The sequence below is a fragment of the Oncorhynchus keta genome, chromosome 28 (assembly GCF_023373465.1).
Source record: "Oncorhynchus keta strain PuntledgeMale-10-30-2019 chromosome 28, Oket_V2, whole genome shotgun sequence".
Lineage (NCBI taxonomy): Eukaryota > Metazoa > Chordata > Actinopteri > Salmoniformes > Salmonidae > Oncorhynchus > Oncorhynchus keta.
Window position 1 is genome coordinate 44,955,265 of NC_068448.1, and position 19,025 is coordinate 44,974,289.

A 19,025-nucleotide genomic window follows, 5' to 3' on the forward strand; every position below is an offset into this window, starting at 1 on the left:
CAAATCCACTCCAGCATTGTCTTGGCTGTGTGCTTAGGGTCATTGTCCTGTTGGAAAGAGAACTTTCGCCCCAGAGATCCTGAGCACTCTGGAGCAGGTTTTCATCAAGGATCTCTATACTTAGCTCCGTTCATCTTTCCCTCATCCTGACTAGTCTCCCAGTCCCTGCTGCTGAAAAACATTCCCACAGCATGATGCTGCCACCACCATGCTTCACTGTAGGGATGGTTCCAGGTTTCGTCCAGACGTGATGCTTTTGGCAAAATCCAAGCGGGATGACATGTGCCTTTTACTGAGGAGTGGCGTCAGTCTGACCACTCTACCATAAAGGCCTGATTGGTGGAGTGCTGCAGAGATGGTTGTCCTTCTGGAAGGTTCCCCCATCTCCACAGAGGAACTCTGGAGCTCTGTCAGAGTGACCATCGGGTCCTTGGTCACCTTCCTGACCAAGGCCCTTCTCGCCCAATTGGTGGTTCCAAACTGGTTCCATTTAAGAATGATGGAGGCCGCTGTGTTCTTGGGAACCTTCAATGCTGCAGACAATTTTTTTTGGTACCCTTCCCTAGATCTGTGCCTCAACACAATCCTGTCTCTGAGCTCTACAGACAATTCCTTCTACCTCATGGCTTGGTTTTTGCTCTGACATGCACTGTCAACTTTGGGACCTTATATAGACAGGTGTGTGTGCCTTTCCTTTCCAAATCATGTACAATCAAATTAATTTAAAACAGATTGACTCCAATCAAGTTGTAGAAACATCTCAAGGATGATCAATGGAAACAGGATGCCCCTGAGCTCAATTTCAAGTCTCATAGCAAAGGGTCTGAATACTTATCTAAATAAAGTATCCGTTATATATATATATATATATATATATATATATATATCTATATATATATATTAGAGGTCGACCGAATAATCGGAATGGCCGATTAATTAGTAGGCAAGTCAGTTAAGAACACATTCTTATTCTTTCAATGAAGGCCTAGGTTAACTGCCTCGTTCAGGGGCAGAAAGACAGATTTTCACCTTGTCAGCTCGGGGATCCAATCTTGCAACCTTACAGTTAACTAGTCCAATGCTCTTAACCACCTACCTCTCGTTGCACTCCACAAGGAGACTGCATGTTACGCGAATGCAGTAGAAGCCAATGTAAATAGCTAGCTCGCATTAAACTTATCAATCATAATCACTAGTTAACTACACATGGTTGATGATATTAATAGATATTATCTAGTGTGTCCTGTGTTGCATATAATCTGACTGACCATAGAAGCATACAACAAGTATCTACGTATCTGACTGAGCGGTGGTAGGCAGAAGCAGGCGCGTACACATTCATTCAAACAGCACTTTCGTGCGTTTTTCCAGCAGCTCTTCGTTGTGCATCAAGCATTGCGCTGTTTATGACTTCAAACCTATCAACTCCCGAGATGAGGCTGGTGTGACCGAAGTGAAATGGCTGGCTAGTTAGCGCGCGCAAATAGCGTTTCAAACTTCACTCGCTCTGAGCCTTGGAGTGGTTGTTTCCCTTGCTCTGCATGGGTAACGCTGCTTCGATGTGTTGGCTGTTGAGGTTGTGTTGCTGGTTCGAGCGCAGGGAGGAGCGGAAGCTATACTGTTACACTGGCAATACTAACGTGCCTATAAGAACATCCAATAGTCAAAGGTTAATGAAATACAAATGGCAGGGAAATAGTCCTAATACTTATTTTCCACCATAATTTGCAAATTAATTAATTAAAAATCCTACAATGTGATTTTCTGGATTTTTTTTTCTCATTTTGTCTGTCATAGTTGAACTGTACCTATGATGAAAATTACAGGCCTCATCTATTTAAGTGGGAGAACTTGCACAATTGGTGGCTGACTAAATACTTTTTTGCCCCACTGTACATACAAACATACATACATACAATCATTTATAAAAACCTGTTTTCACTTTGTCATTACGGGGTATTATGAGGTTTCTGTGTTTTACACTATAGCCATTACCATATATATCATTGAATATTATCTGCTGTTGGCTTGTGTGGATGTATGTATGTGTTATGCAACATAGCTGACATGAAACATTGTTAACAGTTTCAAGGCCATGGGCCTTTCTCATGATGGAAAAGTAGCATGAAGACAGGAACTGTTCAGTGAGTTGGGAGGGGGGCACATTCAGAGCGGGGTGTTGCGAGAACAAGCGGTCTTTTGTTAGATAACAGGAGCCAGGTGCGAGATAACTGTATGAGCGCATGGATGTTCTTCACAGCAACACTTACATCTATCAACAGAAGCGCAAAGAGGCGGGGACCCGCCTGAGCGCCTGCAATAGGCTGAGCAAGTTTAAACCACGCCCAGTCTCTACTGTGATAGGCCAACAGACAGGTTGGAACTGTCTATCACAGTATAAAGAATACTATTTACATACATCTTGTCAGTTCTCTGTTTTGCCCTGCGAGGTGGGACAGAGAGCCCGTATATACGAAAATTGCATTTACCACAAAAATACATAGTATACAATCGGTGACTCATTGTCATATTTATCCTGATACCAGATTCGAATTGACGCAACTCTAACAGTATTGTGTGTAGATTGATGACTTATTTTTGTTAAATATATTTTAGAATAAGGCTGTAACGCACTAAAATGTGGAAAAAGTGAATAGGTCTGAAAACATTCCCAATGTACTGGATATGACTTAAATCCTATAACCCTTTGACCATATAAAGTGTTACTCCTGCATCCTCCCCTTCAAGTTCTACTACACTGGCGATCCGATGGAGAGTTGTGGTGGGCATTTCTCTGGGCGATTGGCTTGGATTAATCATTGATTTATGTGAGTTATTGTTTGTCCCCCAACTGAGAGCCAGCGGGTGGGTGAATGGGAGAAAGAGAGAGAACGAGAGTGGATGGAGTGAAAGAGAGTAGGTACAGACCTCTTCCTCCTCAATTCGAGCAGGCTCAATCAGGAGATTATTGACTTGATCAAATGACACCCCCTGTTAGGACAGGAACCAGCGAGAGGCATGCGGATTAGTGAGGCCAAAGTAACTAATATGCACACAAGCATACTCTAACCAAATCCATTCAAAAACAGAAGAAAAATGCACACACTTCAAAATAACACACACACCACACCACGCATTCATTCAGCCACTGGGATGAACCCCAAAAGGTCATATATACACTATTGTATAGTATGTTAAGTAAGGACATTTATTATGGCCAATTTGATTTCCAGTGGAGGTCCTTTGAACAATGGCAACACCAGTCACACACATCACTCACTCCCCAGCCACCAGAGGCAGATGCAGGCAGGGGTGGAAACTCGAGACCCAGAATAAGGCGAGCTACAGGCCACACAGGGACGGCAGCTTGTGTGCAGAAAGAGAAATGGGGGAAAGAAAGCAGTGTCTCCCAAAGCAACGTTCCCTCCAGCCTATAGACAGACACCACAGTTAACCCTTTGACCTGTGTAATACACGTTCTAATGTGCAGTAGTCTTTCTCAGATTTAGTTGCACTTGTCAATCATTCAACAACCCCCAAAAAAACTGATTATATAAACATTTGAAATCAGCCATTAAGCAATAACAAATCAATTCCAGATCTAGACAGCCTTATAAAAATAGTGGCTTGATGTGTAAAATGCAAATTGCTCTAAGCCATTGATGTGTTGTTATCTTTTAAGATTGAAATCTGCTGCAGAATTGTTCAAAAATAGGTTGTTATGTAGGTGCATACCGCACTCCAACAATACTTCATGAATGAAATCAGTTTGTATGGGTCTCAACATTTCCACCTCTGCCAAGACAAATTCCGGATGGTCTGCAGATTAACAGGCACACACACACACACACACACACACACACACACACACACACACACACACACACACACACTCTCTCTCTCTGCATATTAGGTAGCAGCTCTAGTGGTGATTACGATTAATAATCCATTTGAAAAAAAATTGCCTTAGAATCATACATTTCAGGAGCCCTGGTGTACACTTTTACACAAATATAGGAAGGCAGGTCAGGGAGAAGTCATTAACCAATTAAAAACAGAACAGGAAACAGCAAATGATATGGTGAGAAGCATAGTACTGAGGTGGGCAGACAGAGGCATGGTGCAGGGGACTTCATGGCAGGGGGCCAGCAGGGGGCATCTGGTGCACAGCTGATGGGGTGGGGATTCGTCATTTGATAGACAATCACTTTGTACTAAACGATTTTATCACTGGCATTATTGACAACTGGTCCAAGAGAGCCGGCAAACTTGATGCGAGAGCTCAGAGCAGCCACAAGAGGGAGCTCCACTCGGAGTTGACTGGAAAGTGTGTGGGTAAACACATGAGTACATCCAAAATGGCACCCTATTTCCTTTTTAGTGTATGACTTTTGACCAAGACCCTTTGGGCTCTGGTCAAAAGGAGTGCACTATAAATGGAATAGGGTGCCATTTGGTTCACAAATAGGACTAAAGGGGTGAAATGTGTCCACGTTTTAAGCATTTAAACAACTCACACTGGATTTGGTTTGTGCTGGTTGTCCATTTGTAAACTGTCAGTCTGTTTGATGACATTTACAAACATTTATCAAATGTTGTTAATGAGAAAGTCCACTCTTGTTTGTTATTATATGTCTTGTCCTGTGAATGTCTGAGAGAATCCTGCTTGTGTGGGACAGAGAGAGCAACGTAAAAGCACCAGAGTGCAAACTATAAGACTCCCGGCAAACATTCCTGTAAACAAATCGTTTTTCCTATGCAAGGCAACATGACATGCAATGTAATCTCCTCCTCAATCCAATCCAGTGCCAGCAGTCCGGACTGAATGCAGGTTGCAGGGTGACAAGACTGGGGGCTTCTACGCATCTGTGTGTCTTGGGTGTGCATCGAGGCGAACAGGCCACTGACATGTCAGGATGAATAGAACTGGTGTGCAAAAGCTTTATTCAACTGTCTGTCAGCTTCATTAGGGCAAAAACACTAAAGGAAAACGAGCCCATGGTAGTCCTGGCTAATTTGAAATTGGGATACATGGTTAGGGCGCCAAGTTTTTCGTGACCAGGTGGCCCCAGTTAGTGTAGTCAACTTATCAGAAGGAGTAAAAAAACTTGGGTCTCTAAACACGACAACTACATAATAACATGATAGTGAGTGTGTACAGACCTGCCAACCTTGAATCATTTTTATGAGTACCACTTCAGCATGGCGGAGGGACCCCCGGACCTGTGGACCTCACGACGGCGCTCGCAACACCGGAACTGCTCAAATCACAAATGCACCATTTTTTTTTGCCTAATAATGATGTTGGCAGAAGACTGCCTCAGTATGAACGGTACGCAATAGACTTACACGTACTTGGTAATTAGCTGCTATCTAGAAGGTACAATCAAGGCTCTCCCCAGGATTCTCTGACGAGGTGGTGCTGATGTATGACTAAGGTTGGGTAGGGTGGAGGTCCGGAGGGGGGTCAGTCAACTTCCCCCTCAGGAAGTAGGAGCATTTTTGCATTATTAAAAAAACCTGTAACTGCCATGTCCTGAACTCTAGTCTTAAATGATCAAACAATGTAACCAATACAAAGTCTCGTCTTTGATCCTAAATAAAATTGAAATGGTCTCAATGACCACTTGCATAATTTAGGGGTAATGATTATTGTAATTAACAGGTGTCTTTGTGTGAATAGTCTAGTGAAAATGTAAAACGGGCTTCTTCATTTTGTTTGGGAAGAAAATTCGGAATTACTCAATCATGCAAAATAGTAGTCTAGCTTACTGTAGGCTACATGGAATATGAAACGAGGCCTACAAGAGCTTGTTCCAGATCTCCATCCCTGACCTCATCCATCCAGTTAGGTCTGACTACTAGGCCATTCAGCAACATGCCTGGTTGTCGTTGGTGACCTGACTATTATCGCAGCAGCCTGCTGGTGACACACAGCTATATCAAGAGGATCAATCAACAACTGATTCATGAACAAAGGTCTTTCAACCTTTAAGTCCAACATAGCTTTCTGTGAAGGACGGTTTTAGCGGAAGAGTTCACTCTGCCATGTTTGTTTCCATCAACACAGCGACGTGCACTGAACTACCGTGACTACATACCTTCACCGTAATGACGCCTAATGTGATTGATTAACACACACAATTTGGAAAATACAATCGCGCGCATAGAATTGCGTGCACAGTATGCAGAATTTGTGTAGGTTGGCAGGTCTGGTGTACGTTTTAGCTTTGTACTACAGCCCTACTCACTATGAACTATGTAGCCTGTATAGTAATTGTGTTTCCTACCCACCGTCCCCTGACCCCCCCCGAGCCCAGTTTACCTTGACCGGCTGCAGGGAAGAGTTGACATGAAGCAGACTCCTCTCTTCCTGCTTTGGCTCTTCTATTCTGTTGTGGCGCTGTGGAGTAACCATACACTCCTCCTCTTCCTCTTCCTCCTTCTCGGGGTCAGGGTGGTGCGAGGTGGGGTGTTGGGCCAGGTGTGCGTCGGGGCTGAAGCCCTGCAGTAACGCGGCCACCGCCTCGGGTTTTGGCAGCTTGGTAATCTTGAAGTGCTTCTTGTAGTGCGGCGTGTCCTTCCTGATCAGACGCTGCTTCTCCGTAGGGAACTGGAGCCTCTGTTCCTCTAGGTCGCTGCATGGGACCCCGTCCCCACCCTCCTCGTCCTCACCGTCCTCATTCCCACCCTGGTATATGGGCTCCTCTGCAAAGTGCACCGTGGGCTGGCGGAAGAAGGGAAAGGATGGTGTGAGTGACGGGAGAGAAAGAAAGAGCAGAGGGGAACCGATCGTATTGAAGACAAGGATCTGTCTCACTGGTCATGGTTATTTAGTTTACCCGACCAGGAAAAAGTGTAGAACTAGGGTACAGAATTTTCCTAGCCACGAAACGCCAGGTCTTAAAATTACAGCACCCGTATTAGGAGAGGTGATTGAAACAGAGACCGTCGTAGTAGTGAAATTCACCTCCACATACTCCACCTCCATCTCGTCTAGCTCTTCCTCCTCCTGTTCACCACGCCCACCCACTAGGCTCTCCCTCGCTGTGGTAATCACGCACAGTCTCTCCTCGTGAGAGTTGGCAGAGGCTGTGCTGTTGGACGCTGCAGAGTCGTGGCTCTGATTGGACAAATTGCTCAGTCGTTTCTCCTGCAACCACCAATCACACGTCAGAATCCTTAGAACAACGTGCTAGATAAGTGGCCAACAGGTACACACTTAGATTCTGTTTCAACAGTACACCTTTACCTATGATCTGTATGGACCACACCCACAGCAATGATGTTTTTTACAGAATGTATGCATTTAAAATGTTAAAAAGCTTCACTCACGGATCTCAAGTATGGTGGCATGTAGGACATACAGTGGTGTGTTGTACCTCAGTACCAGGAGACTCTGGCTCTCCATCAGGACAGGATATGTAGGCCTCGTTCCTCTTCTCCTCAATCACCTTCTTCATGACCTTCAGCTCACTGGGGTGGGGCGTCGCCCGGCGCTGGAGACCCTGAACAGACACACGCGGGTTGAGAATCTGTCAATTCCCCAGACTGACAGTTCATCTACAGGCACACAAGGAGGAGACCGCCTCAAAAAGTATTTTGCAAACTGTAAATTAGACACAAGAAAAGAACAACAAACTGACTCAAGGAAACTCAAAGACTGAGATGCCAAAACTATGACTGGAATGGAGTCTGCTATTGATATTCTGACTGGATATCTCTCCATCATACTACTTTACCCTGTCATGCCCTGTCAGAATGGAAAGGAAAGAAAGGACAATGAAAGGAAGCTAAGTTATGAACCAACCATAGAGAGCTTCATTTTAAAACATATTGGTTGGTGCAGTGCACGGGTCACATGAACGAAGCTCCTCATAAAGCACTGTTGATGTATTTTATTCTTAGCAAAAAAGAAACGTCCCTTTTTCGGGAACCTGTCTTTCAAAGATAACTCCTAAACATCCAAATATCTTCATAGTAAAGGGTTTAAACACTGTTCACCATGCTTGTTCAATGAACCATAAACAATTAATGAACATGCACCTGTGGAACAGTTGACACTAACAGCTTACAGACGGTAGGCAATTAAGGTCACAGTTATGAATACGTAGGACACTAAAGAGGCCTTTCTACTGAAAAACACTCATTTACAATTGCGACCTGGCCAAGATAAAGCAAAGCAGTTCGACACAAACAATGACACAGTTACACATGGAGTAAAACAAACAAAGTCAATAATACAGTATAAACAAGTCTATATACGATGTGAGGAAATGAGGTGAGATAAGGGAGGTAAAGGCAAAAAAAACACACAAAAAAAGGCCATGGTGGCAAAGTAAATACAATATAGCAAGTAAAACACTGGAGTGGTAGATTTGCAGTGGAAGAATGTGCAAAGTATAAATAAAAATAATGGGGTGGAAAGGAGCTAAATTAATTAATTAATTAAATACAGTAGGGAAAGAGGTAGTTGTTTGGGCTAAATTATAGGTGGGCTATGTACAGGTGCAGTAATCTTTGAGCTGCTCTGACAGTGCTTAAAGCTAGTGAGGGAGAAAAGTGTTTCCAATTTAAGAGATTTTTGTAGTTTGTTCCAGTCATTGGCAGCAGAGAACTGGAAGGAGAGGCGGTCAAAAAATAATTGGTTTTGGGGGTGACTAGAGAGCCTAGAGACCTGCTGGAGCGTGTGCTACAGGTGGGAGATGCTATGGTAACCAGCGAGCTGAGATAAGGGGGACTTTACCTAGCAGGGTCTTGTAGATGACATGGAGCCAGTGGGTTTGGCGACGAGTATGAAGCGAGGGCAAGCCAACGAGAGCGTACAGGTCGCAATGGTGGGTAGCATATGGGGCTTTGGTGACAAAACGGATTGCACTGTGATAGATTGCATCCAATTTGTTGAGTAGGGTATTGGAGGCTATTTTGTAAATGACATCGCCGAAGTCGAGGATTGGTAGGATGGTCAGTTTTACAAGGGTATGTTTGGCAGCATGAGTGAAGGATGCTTTGTTGCGAAAAAGGAAGCCAATTCTAGATTTAACTTTGGATTGGAGATGTTTGATATGGGTCTAGAAGGAGAGTTTACAGTCTAACCAGACACCTAAGTATTTGTAGTTGTCCACGTATTCTAAGTCAGAGCCGTCCAGAGTAGTGATGTTGGACAGGCAGGCAGGTGCAGGCAGCGATCGGTTGAAGAGCATGCATTTAGTTTTACTTGTATTTAAGAGCAATTGGAGGCCACGGAAGGAGAGTTGTATGGCATTGAAGCTTGCCTGGAAAGTTGTTAACACAGTGTCCAAAGAAGGGCCAGAAGTATACAGAATGGTGTCGTCTGCGGAGAGGTGGATCAGAGACTCACCAGCAGCAAGAGCGACATCATTGATGTATACAGAGAAGAGAGTCGGTCCAAGAATTGAACCCTGTGACACCCCCATAGAGACTACCAGAGGTCCGGACAGCAGACCCTCCGATTTGACACACTGAACTCTATCAGAGAAGTAGTTGGTGAACCAGGCGAGGCAATCATTTGAGAAACCAAGGCTATCAAGTCTGCCGATGAGGATGTGGTGATTGACAGAGTCGAAAGCCTTGGCCAGATCAATGAATACGGCTGCATAGTAATGCTTCTTATCAATGGCGGTTAAGATATGGTTTAGGACCTTGAGCGTGGCTGAGGTGCACCCATGACCAGCTCTGAAACCAAATTGCATAGCAGAGAAGGTATGGTGAGATTCGAAATGGTCGGTAATCTGTTTGTTGACTTGGCTTTCGAAGACATTAGAAAGGCAGGGTAGGATAGATATAGGTCTGTAGCAGTTTGGGTCAAGAGTGTCCCCCCCTTTGAAGAGGGGGATGACTGCAGCTGCTTTCCAATCTTTGTGAATCTCAGACGACACGAAAAAGAGGTTGAACAGGCTAGTAATAGGGGTGGCAACAATTTTGGCAGATAATTTTAGAAAGAAAGGGTGGTCCATATTGTCTAACCCGGCTGATTTGTAGGGGGTCCAGATTTTGCAGCTCTTTCAGAACATCAGCTGAACGGATTTGGGAGAAGGAGAAATGGGGAAGGCTTGGGCGAGTTGCTGTGTGGGGTGTAGTGCTGTTGACCGGGGTAGGAGTAGCCAGGTGGAAAGCATGGCCAGCCGTAGAAAAATGCTTATTGAAATTCTCAATTATGGTGGATTTATCAGTGGTGACAGTGTTTCCTATCTTCAGTGCAGTGGGCAGCTGGGAGGAGGTGTTCTTATTCTCCATGGACTTTACAGTGTCCCAGAACTTTTTTGAGTTCGTGATGAGTGGCATGAGGACTGTAGATGTGGTCAGGGAAATAAATTGCAATGTCCGTACAGTGAGACGCCTAAGACAGAACTACAGGGAGACAGGATGGACAGTTGATTGTGCTCGCAGTGGCAGACCACGTGTGACAACATCTGCACAGGATTGGTACATCCGAACATCACACCTGCGGGACAAGTACAGGATGGCAACAACTGCCCCATTAACACCAGGAATGCACAATCCCTCCATCAGTGCTCAGACTGTCCGCAATAGGCTGAGAGAGGCTGGACTGAAGGCTTGTAGGCCTGTTGTAAAGCAGGTCCTTACCAGACATCACCAGCAACAACGTCACCTATGTGCACAAACCCACCGTCGCTGGATCAGATAGGACTGGCAAAAAGTGGTCTTCCCTGATGAGTCGCGGATTTGTCTCACCAGGGGTGATAGTCGGATTCGTGTTTATCATCGAAGGAATGAGCGTTACACCGAGGCCTGTACTCTGGAGCGGAATCGATTTGGAGGTGTAGGGTCCGTCATGGTGTGTCACAGCATCATCGGACTGAGCTTGTTGCCATTGCAGGCAATCTCAACGCTGTGCGTTACAGGGAAGACCTCCTCCCTCATGTGGACCCTTCCTGCAGGCTCATCCTGACATGACCCTCCAGCATGACAATGCCACCAGCCATACTGCTCGTTCTGTGCGTGATTTCCTGCAAGGTAGGAATGTCAGTGTTCTGCCATGGCCGGCGATGGGCCCGGATCTCAATCCCATTGAGTACGTCAGGGACCTGTTGGATCTGAGGGTGAGGGCTGGGGCCATTCCCCCCCGCAGAAATGTCCGGGAACTTGCAGGTGCCTTGGTGGAAGAGTGGGGTAACATCTCACAGCAAGAACTGGCAAATCTGGTGCAGTCCATGAGGAGGAGATGCACTGCAGTACTTAATGCAGCTGGTGGCCACACCAGATACTGACTGTTACTTTTTGATTTTGACTCCCCCTCCCCCTTTGTTCAGGGACACATTCTAATTATGATGGTCACATGTCTGTGGAACCTGTTCAGTGTATGTCTCAGTTGTTGAATCTTATGTTCATACAAATATTTGCACATGTTAAGTTTGCTGAAAATAAACGCAGTTGACAGTGAGAGGACGTTTCATTTTTTGCTGCGTTTACATGTATAAGTGTATTAGTAGTCTTACCCTGCGCTCTGCAGCCGCCTCATCGTCCTCATCCTGCTTGGTGGTCTCCTCCTGGAACTGGATAACAGACACCCGGTTCAGGTTGCTGTCTATCCAGCTGTCGTCCACACTGTTCTGCAGCAGGTTCTCTGTAGGGAGACAGGATGAAGAGAGGGACCTGGGTTACAAAAACAGCTTACAGGATAATCCCTTTTCCTGGATTGAAACGGTCATCGTTGTGGTACATGGGAGTTGTGGCCTCCAACTGCTCTTAAATGCTAGTAAAACCAAATGCATGCTTTTCAACCGTTCGCTGACTGCACCCGCACGCCCGACTAGCATCACCACCCTGGATGGTTCCGACTTAGAATATGTGGACATCTATAAGTACCTAGGTGTCTGGCTAGACTGTAAAATCTCCTTCCAGACTCATATCAAACATCTCCAATCTAAAATCAAATCTAGAGTCGGCTTTCTATTCCGCAACAAAGCCTCCTTCACTCACGCCGCCAAGCTTACCCTAGTAAAACTGACTATCCTACCGATCCTCGACTTCGGCGATGTCATCTACAAAATTGCTTCCAACACTCTACTCAGCAAACTGGATGCAGTTTATCACAGTGCCATCCGTTTTGTTACTAAAGCACCTTATACCACCCACCACTGCGACCTGTATGCTCTCGTCGGCTGGCCCTCGCTACATATTCGTCGCCAGACCCACTGGCTCCAGGTCATCTACAAGTCCATGCCAGGTAAAGCTCCGCCTTATCTCAGTTCACTGGTCACGATGGCAACACCCACCCGTAGCACGCGCTCCAGCAGGTGTATCTCACTGATCGTCCCTAAAGCCAACACCTCATTTGGCCGCCTTTCGTTCCAGTTCTCTGCTGCCTGTGACTGGAACGAATTGCAAAATCGCTGAAGTTGGAGACTTTATCTCCCTCACCAACTTCAAACATCAGCTAGCTGAGCAGCTAACCGATCGCTGCAGCTGTACATAATCTATTGGTAAATAGCCCACCCATTTTCACCTACCTCATCCCCACAGTTTTTATTTATTTACTTTTCTGCTCTTTTGCACACCAATATCTCTACCTGTACATGATCATCTGATAATTTATCACTCCAGTGTTAATCTGCAATATTGTAATTATTCGCCTACCTCCTCATGCCTTTTGCACACAATGTATATAGACTTTTTTTTCTACTGTGTTATCGACTTGTTAATTGTTTACTCCGTGTGTAACTCTGTTGTCTGTTCACACTGCTATGCTTTATCTTGGCCAGGTCGCAGTTGCAAATGAGAACTTGTTCTCAACTAGCCTACCTGGTTAAATAAAGGTGAAATACATTTTTTTTAAAAGAACATTTGGGTTGAGAGTGATGGGAGAGCAAGAAGGACTCTGGGAGAGGAATGTGCTGCTCGGTGCAAAATTGCACTTGGGTTCTATTTTCAAGATTTCGATACGCAGCTCACACTTGATAAGGTAGCTTGCGACCTGCTCGCGCTGGCCAAAAGTTTCCAGCGTCATGGGTAAAAAGAAAAACAGACTGATTTTGCAACACCTCAGTGTAGCTCGTATGTTAGATGAAGGAAAGGGAAGAGGATATGCTTTGAAGGAGGACTTCGGTTCAGTTGGTAAATAGTGAATAGCCCAGGAAAAAGTTGAGATGGAGAACGGAGCGTGATAGAGATGTGAGAGAGGAGGAGGAAGATGATGATGATGTCCACCAGGAGGTAGGTGTAGGGCTAACTCACCCAGGCTGGGGGAGGGCTGCTGGGGCAACAGGTAGCAGGTGAGCACCTTCTCCCCGGTGCTCTCGTCGTCCTCCGTCTGGAACTTGAGCATGGGCTGGGACTGGTTCTCTGCCAGCCACATGGCCTTCAGGTTGAGGTTGGCCAGGGCAAATGGCAGGTTCTGTAACCTGGGGACACCACACAACATGGACAAATCATATGGAACGTTTTATTCTGAAGAATAGTCCGGTGTTGCTCAGTTGGAAAAACATTGCGTTTGCAGCGTAAGGATTGTGGGTTCCATTCCTGCTGGGGCCACCCATATAAAAATATATGCATGCACTACTTTAAGTCACTTTGAGGGAAAAAAAATGTCATTAATATTTGTATTATTATATCATTATTACACTACAAGACTTGATAAAGGGTTAAGAGAAGCTCGGAATTCTTCAGAAGTGGAGTCACTCGATATGTTATTACAGGAGAGAAGTCTACCAACACCAGTGATTTACGGGACCTATATGGGGTGTAGAAGGGTTACCTGTTCCCTGCCACATCCAGAACATGAAGCTCAGTGGCGTCAGCCAGCTCAGCGGGCAATTTGGCCACGCGATTGTCTCTGAGAGAGAGCACGTTGAGGCTGGCGCAACCACCCAGCTCATCAGGCACGTCGCCCAGCCGGTTGCGGTCCACATTCAAGTTTGTCAGCTTCTTCAACTTGCCCAGCGAGCGAGGCAGAGTCTATTGAATAAAAACAAGCAACAATAAAACATGTCAAATTGAATGGATGTTTAAAGCTATGCATCTCAAGGGGGATGTTGAAAGGACAAGGCCGGGAGTCTCGGGACAAGGCACATATTGTTCTGTACATTTGTTCTGAGCCAGCGAACTGTGGTTCTAAAATGTACCTGTAATAGGTTCTCGGTCAGTACGAGTTCCGTCAGGTTCTCACACTCTCCTATGGAGTCACTCAGGTGGGTCAGTCGGTTCTGGTCCACTTTCAGGATGGACAGCTGCTTCAGAGAGCCTAATGAACACGACCCAGGTCAATTACCGTCACAAGCCTTGGAGTCAGTTTATATGCATCATTTCCCCAGTAGGGGGCAATATGGTTTTCAGTGCATTACCTTCTATTACATCCAAGCAATGAAAATGCCCAATGTCCATGGGTCTAATTCAACAGTACTTGGTAAAAAGCACACACCTTGACAAAGTACTTTGAAAAACTCAGTTTAGTCTGACAATGAAGCTACTGTGTAAATCAGTTCAGGTGAATAAGCCACCGTACAACGGAACAGCGAATGCATTCAGACAACCTTTCCTCCCTCTCTCTCCCCATCTACCTCCTTCCCCCGCTCTCTCCCATCTCTCCCTCACCTATGCTGTCAGGGACCACCTCCAGGAGGTTGTGTGAGAGCAGCAGGTCAGTGAGGGCCAGCAGGCCGCTGAGCTCTGAGGGCAACTCCTCCAGTCGGTTCTCTGACACGTCTAGACACACAAGTCTCTGCAGGTTCCCCAGCTCCTACAGACAGACAGACAGACAGACAGACACACACAAAGCAAAGCAATGTCGTTTTTAGTGTGAATACTCCCACTGAAATGTATGTGGTAGGTTTCATACTAGGCTTCGGCAGTACCCAGATTACCATACCTTCATACCGACCTTGTGCCATACCGAGATGCTCATAACTGGACACAAGGGGCGCTATTTTCAAACCCCACTGCCAACAAGTACATGTACAATCCTTTAGAGAATGCAAACTAAATGCTCACAAGCACATTGCAAACATTTTATACAGTCTCTGACCTAAAGTATTTACAGGACAGATGTCCCGGCTTATAAAGTTATACAAGTAACTCAATACTAATAACAGTTTGCTGCATGCACAAAACCAACGCTAGACAGCAAGGCTCTTGATCCAGGAGGGGACTCGGCTGTTTCCAAACAAAGCTTGATTTTGGAAGAAGCTAACCACTGAGCTAGTAAGCTTACTAGCTACTAAAATAGCATACCAAATGCTTAACTGCAGAGCATTTAGCACAGTTTACTTAATAGGTATAAGATACAGTATCTGGATACAGTATCTAGCTGGCAAACACTTAGTTGTGAGTTCCATACTGTAACTAGATCCCCTGGCGCGTGCTACACAACAGTGAATGACTCACAAGGCTCTGGTCTCTTATTTGTGTGCTTGTAAACAAAAATCACATGACTGGGAACTTCCGGGAAAATGAATGACACGACCTTCTTTATCTCCTAACGTATTACACAAGCTGACTGCAGGTATTTACTTCAAAACGTATATATTCACATGAATACAAATAAAACACCAAATAAATTGTTTCAACAGTAACGAAAAACCATCTCGTGGCTACTTCCAAATATCCCTACATCATACTGAGCAATGTTCTGGTTCTAAGCGAATAAGGGCATGGATGCCAAGCCAGGACCGTACTCACTAGTGGCAAAGAGGAGAGCTGGTTGCGGTCCAACCACAGCTCCCGTAGGTTAGGGAGAGCACCAAGTGTGTCCGGCTGTTAGAGATAGAGAGAGGGAGGGGAAAAAGAGAAAAGAAAGGTAAACAGAGGACCCAAAGTTGCCTTTGCTCTTCTTCTAGAGCGAGTGGGAACAAACATGCATCCTCCACTGTACTTAAATATGCATCATTTGGGAAGGGGAGAGGGGGCGTCTACATAAACACACATCACGCGCCCCAAATACCACCGCACTGGTGGAGTCCCCAAATGGCTGTGGGAAGGGGAGAGGGGGCGTCTACATAAACACACATCACGCGCCCCAAATACCACCGCACTGGTGGAGTCCCCAAATGGCTGTGGGAAGGGGCAAGATTCACCTGACAAGACAATCAATCATATACACAACCACACACTGTGCCTGTTCGCTATGCCCACAAACCACACAGGGGGGAAAAAAGCATGTTTTTATCCAAAACAAGATGCTTGCCCTAGCCTGTGTCCTGCACCAATTCATTTAAAAAAAAAAAAGAGGCGCAATTAATTTGGGCTCCAAAAAAGCCATTGGGAATCAATCCCAGAAAACAATTCCTGTAAAATGACCCCAGATTGTATTTGAGTGACGCATTAGATTAAAAGACTAGCATGCCTGGGAGGGATGAGCAATGTGCAGTATGACAGGCAGGCAGCCAGGCTTTCAGGCGGCAGCATGACGTCAGGTTGTTTGCTCAGCCTCCGCCCGTCGGCTCAACAGGCATTATTTACCCTGTACATTGAGATGACTAGCCAGGCAGGCGTTCCCATGCTAAAAGAAGCAGGACTCAACATATTACCTACGGAGTGCACAATTTGACCAGGGCCCCATCCCTTTTCCCTACATAGTACACTACTTTTGGCCAGGGACCATAGTAATGCACAATATAGGGAATAGGGTGCAACGTGGGATGCATTCATAGCATACAGGGGCCCTAATGTCCAACAGACCAGTTCCAAGCCATTGTGTTTGTTTGTGGGCTAGATGGGTGCTTGTGGTGAGGAAATGTAAGAAGGTTGTTTGGGGAGTGATATATGTGTGTGTGTGTGTGTGTGTGTGTGTGTGTGTGTGTGTGTGTGTGTACGCCTACGCCCGCACGTACTGGACATCAGGGTTGGGGTCAACTCAAATTGAAGGCATTCAATTCAGGAAGTAAACTTTAATTCCCATAAATGAATAATGTACATCTATATTCAATTCTCTTCTCAATAAATAGAAAAGGAGAAGCTATGTCAAGTTTTTCTGGATTTTAAAATCAAATCACTTCTTGAAATGACCGACTTCAATTCAAATTGACCAACCAAAGATGGTTCAGTAAGAAGATAAGTAGAAACGGTGTCCAATAGAAATCCCTGATCGCGGTTGTAGGCGATATCAAAGCTCATCCGCAGAAACACGTAATCGGGTCGAACGGTCATCTCGCTCTCTAAACTCCACATGTACAGGCCGTCAAATTAAAAAGCACTCTTTTGATAAAGTTGTTATTGACAAAAATGTAAAAGTGTCAGTGTGACACTTTTACAAGTTTGTAGTAATGACATGTTCACCTACTTAAAACATGGGTTTGAATGTTGTGCCTTTAGAAAAAAAACAAACAACTAAGGAATCATTTTGTACTTTTCTCATTGACTTCTCAAACCCTAAACCCCGGTCTGGTGTGCAAAGTCTACTTCACATGCGTTCCCGGGAATGTTGGGTCTCTGGGTTTATAAAAATCTGTACCCCAACACTGCTGGACATCCAGAGCGTACGATCCTGTGTGGCATGTCCTGTGAGCTGTATATCTAACTAGCTTGTATGCAGGGCGTGTTTTTGTGGCACAGCATAAACCAGGGTCAAGGGTGCGTATATTTCTATGGCCCCCATGTATGTTGAGAATGTGAGTTATTGTCATGCTGTATATCACACATCCTTTACATAGCGTCTCGGTTGAAAATGGCACCCTATTCCCTATGTACTTAACCACTTTGTACCAGGTCGCTGGTCAAAAGTAGTGCACAATATAGGGAAAAGAGTGCTATTTAGAGCTTGTTCTTACCAACACATCCAGTTCATTGCTGCCCAGGTCCAGATGCTCCAGTTTCACCAGGAAAGAGAGTGACCTGGATAAGCGAGAGAAACACATAAATCATAGAAAACACTGATGTAATGGGGACTACTGCACACTCAGACGACACGGTCTCGTTGAAACTCACTCAGCGTTGTGAATATACAGTGCCTTTGGAAAGTACTCACACCCCTTTTTCCACATTCTGTTACGTTACAGCCGTATTCTAAAATGTATTACATTTTTTCATAATCAACCAACACACAATACTGCATAATGCCGAAGGGAAAACAGGTTTAGAATTTTTTTTTAAATTAACAGAAAAACCTGATTTACCTAACTATTCAGACACTTTGCTATGAGACTCAAAATTGAGCTCAGGGGCATCCTGTTTCCATTGATCATCCTTGAGATGTTTTTACAACTTGGAGTCCATCTGTGGTAAATTCAATTGATTGGACATGATTTGGAAAGGCACACGCCTGTCTATAAGGTCCCACAGTTGAAAGTGCATGTCACAGCAAAAACCCAGCCATGAGGTCGAAGGAATTACACAGATCTGGGAAGGGTTCCATAACATTTCTGCAGCTTTGAAGGTCCCCAAGAACACAATGGCCTCAATCATTCTCAAATGGAAGCAGTTTGGAACCACGTAGACTCTTCCTAGAGCTGGTCACACGGCCAAACTGAGCAATCGGGGGAAAAGGGCCTTTGTGGACGCTCAGACCATGAGAAACAAGATCCTCTGTTCTGATGAAACCAAGATTGAACTCTTTGGCCTGAATGCCTAGCGTCACATCTGGAGGAAACCTGGCACCATCCCTACGGTGAATCATAGTGGAGGCAGCATCATGCTGCAGGGATGTTTTTCAGCGATAGGGACTGGGAGACTGAGGATTGACGGAAAGATGAACAAAGCAAAGTACAGAGAGATCCTTGATGAAGTCCCGAGTGCTCTGGAGAAGGTTTTCAGACTGGGGTAAAGGTTCACCTTCCACCAGGACAACGATCCTAAGCACAGATCCAAGACAACTCAGGAGTGGCTTCGAGACAAGTCTCTGAATGTCCTTGAGTGGCCCAGTCAGAGCCCGGACTTGAACCCGATTGAACATATCTGGAGAGACCTGAAAATAGCTGTGCAGTAAAGCTCCCCATCCATCCTGACAGAGCTTGAGAGGATCTGCAGAGAAAAATGGGGGAAACTGCACAAATACAGATGTGCCAAGCTTGAGGCTGTAATTGCTGCCAAAGGTGTTTCAACAAAGTACTGAG

The 19,025-nt window shown here is 45.3% G+C and overlaps 1 protein-coding gene across 14 annotated transcripts in view; it reads right to left on the reverse strand.

The window, feature by feature from the left end:
• Nucleotides 1–19,025, reverse strand: part of LOC118361472 (protein scribble homolog) — a 128,062-nt gene that overhangs the window by 46,345 nt on the left and 62,692 nt on the right. For 10 of the 14 annotated variants that reach the window (XR_008083496.1, XM_052483143.1, XM_052483149.1 and 7 more), the window contains exons 6-16: nucleotides 17,745–17,808; nucleotides 15,658–15,732; nucleotides 14,575–14,719; nucleotides 14,106–14,224; nucleotides 13,739–13,938; nucleotides 13,219–13,385; nucleotides 11,481–11,608; nucleotides 7,368–7,508; nucleotides 6,971–7,153; nucleotides 6,326–6,727; nucleotides 2,929–2,991 (exon numbers count right to left, since the gene is read on the reverse strand). Coding sequence is in view for 13 of the 14 variants with exons in the window: in XM_052483143.1 (XP_052339103.1) it covers nucleotides 2,929–2,991; nucleotides 6,326–6,727; nucleotides 6,971–7,153; nucleotides 7,368–7,508; nucleotides 11,481–11,608; nucleotides 13,219–13,385; nucleotides 13,739–13,938; nucleotides 14,106–14,224; nucleotides 14,575–14,719; nucleotides 15,658–15,732; nucleotides 17,745–17,808 (1,687 nt within the window). In the remaining variant the exon portion in view is untranslated. The remainder of the gene's footprint in view (nucleotides 1–2,928; nucleotides 2,992–6,325; nucleotides 6,728–6,970; nucleotides 7,154–7,367; nucleotides 7,509–11,480; nucleotides 11,609–13,218; nucleotides 13,386–13,738; nucleotides 13,939–14,105; nucleotides 14,225–14,574; nucleotides 14,720–15,657; nucleotides 15,733–17,744; nucleotides 17,809–19,025) is intronic. The other 4 variants (XM_052483142.1, XM_052483153.1, XM_052483154.1 and 1 more) reach the window with 2 other exon arrangements.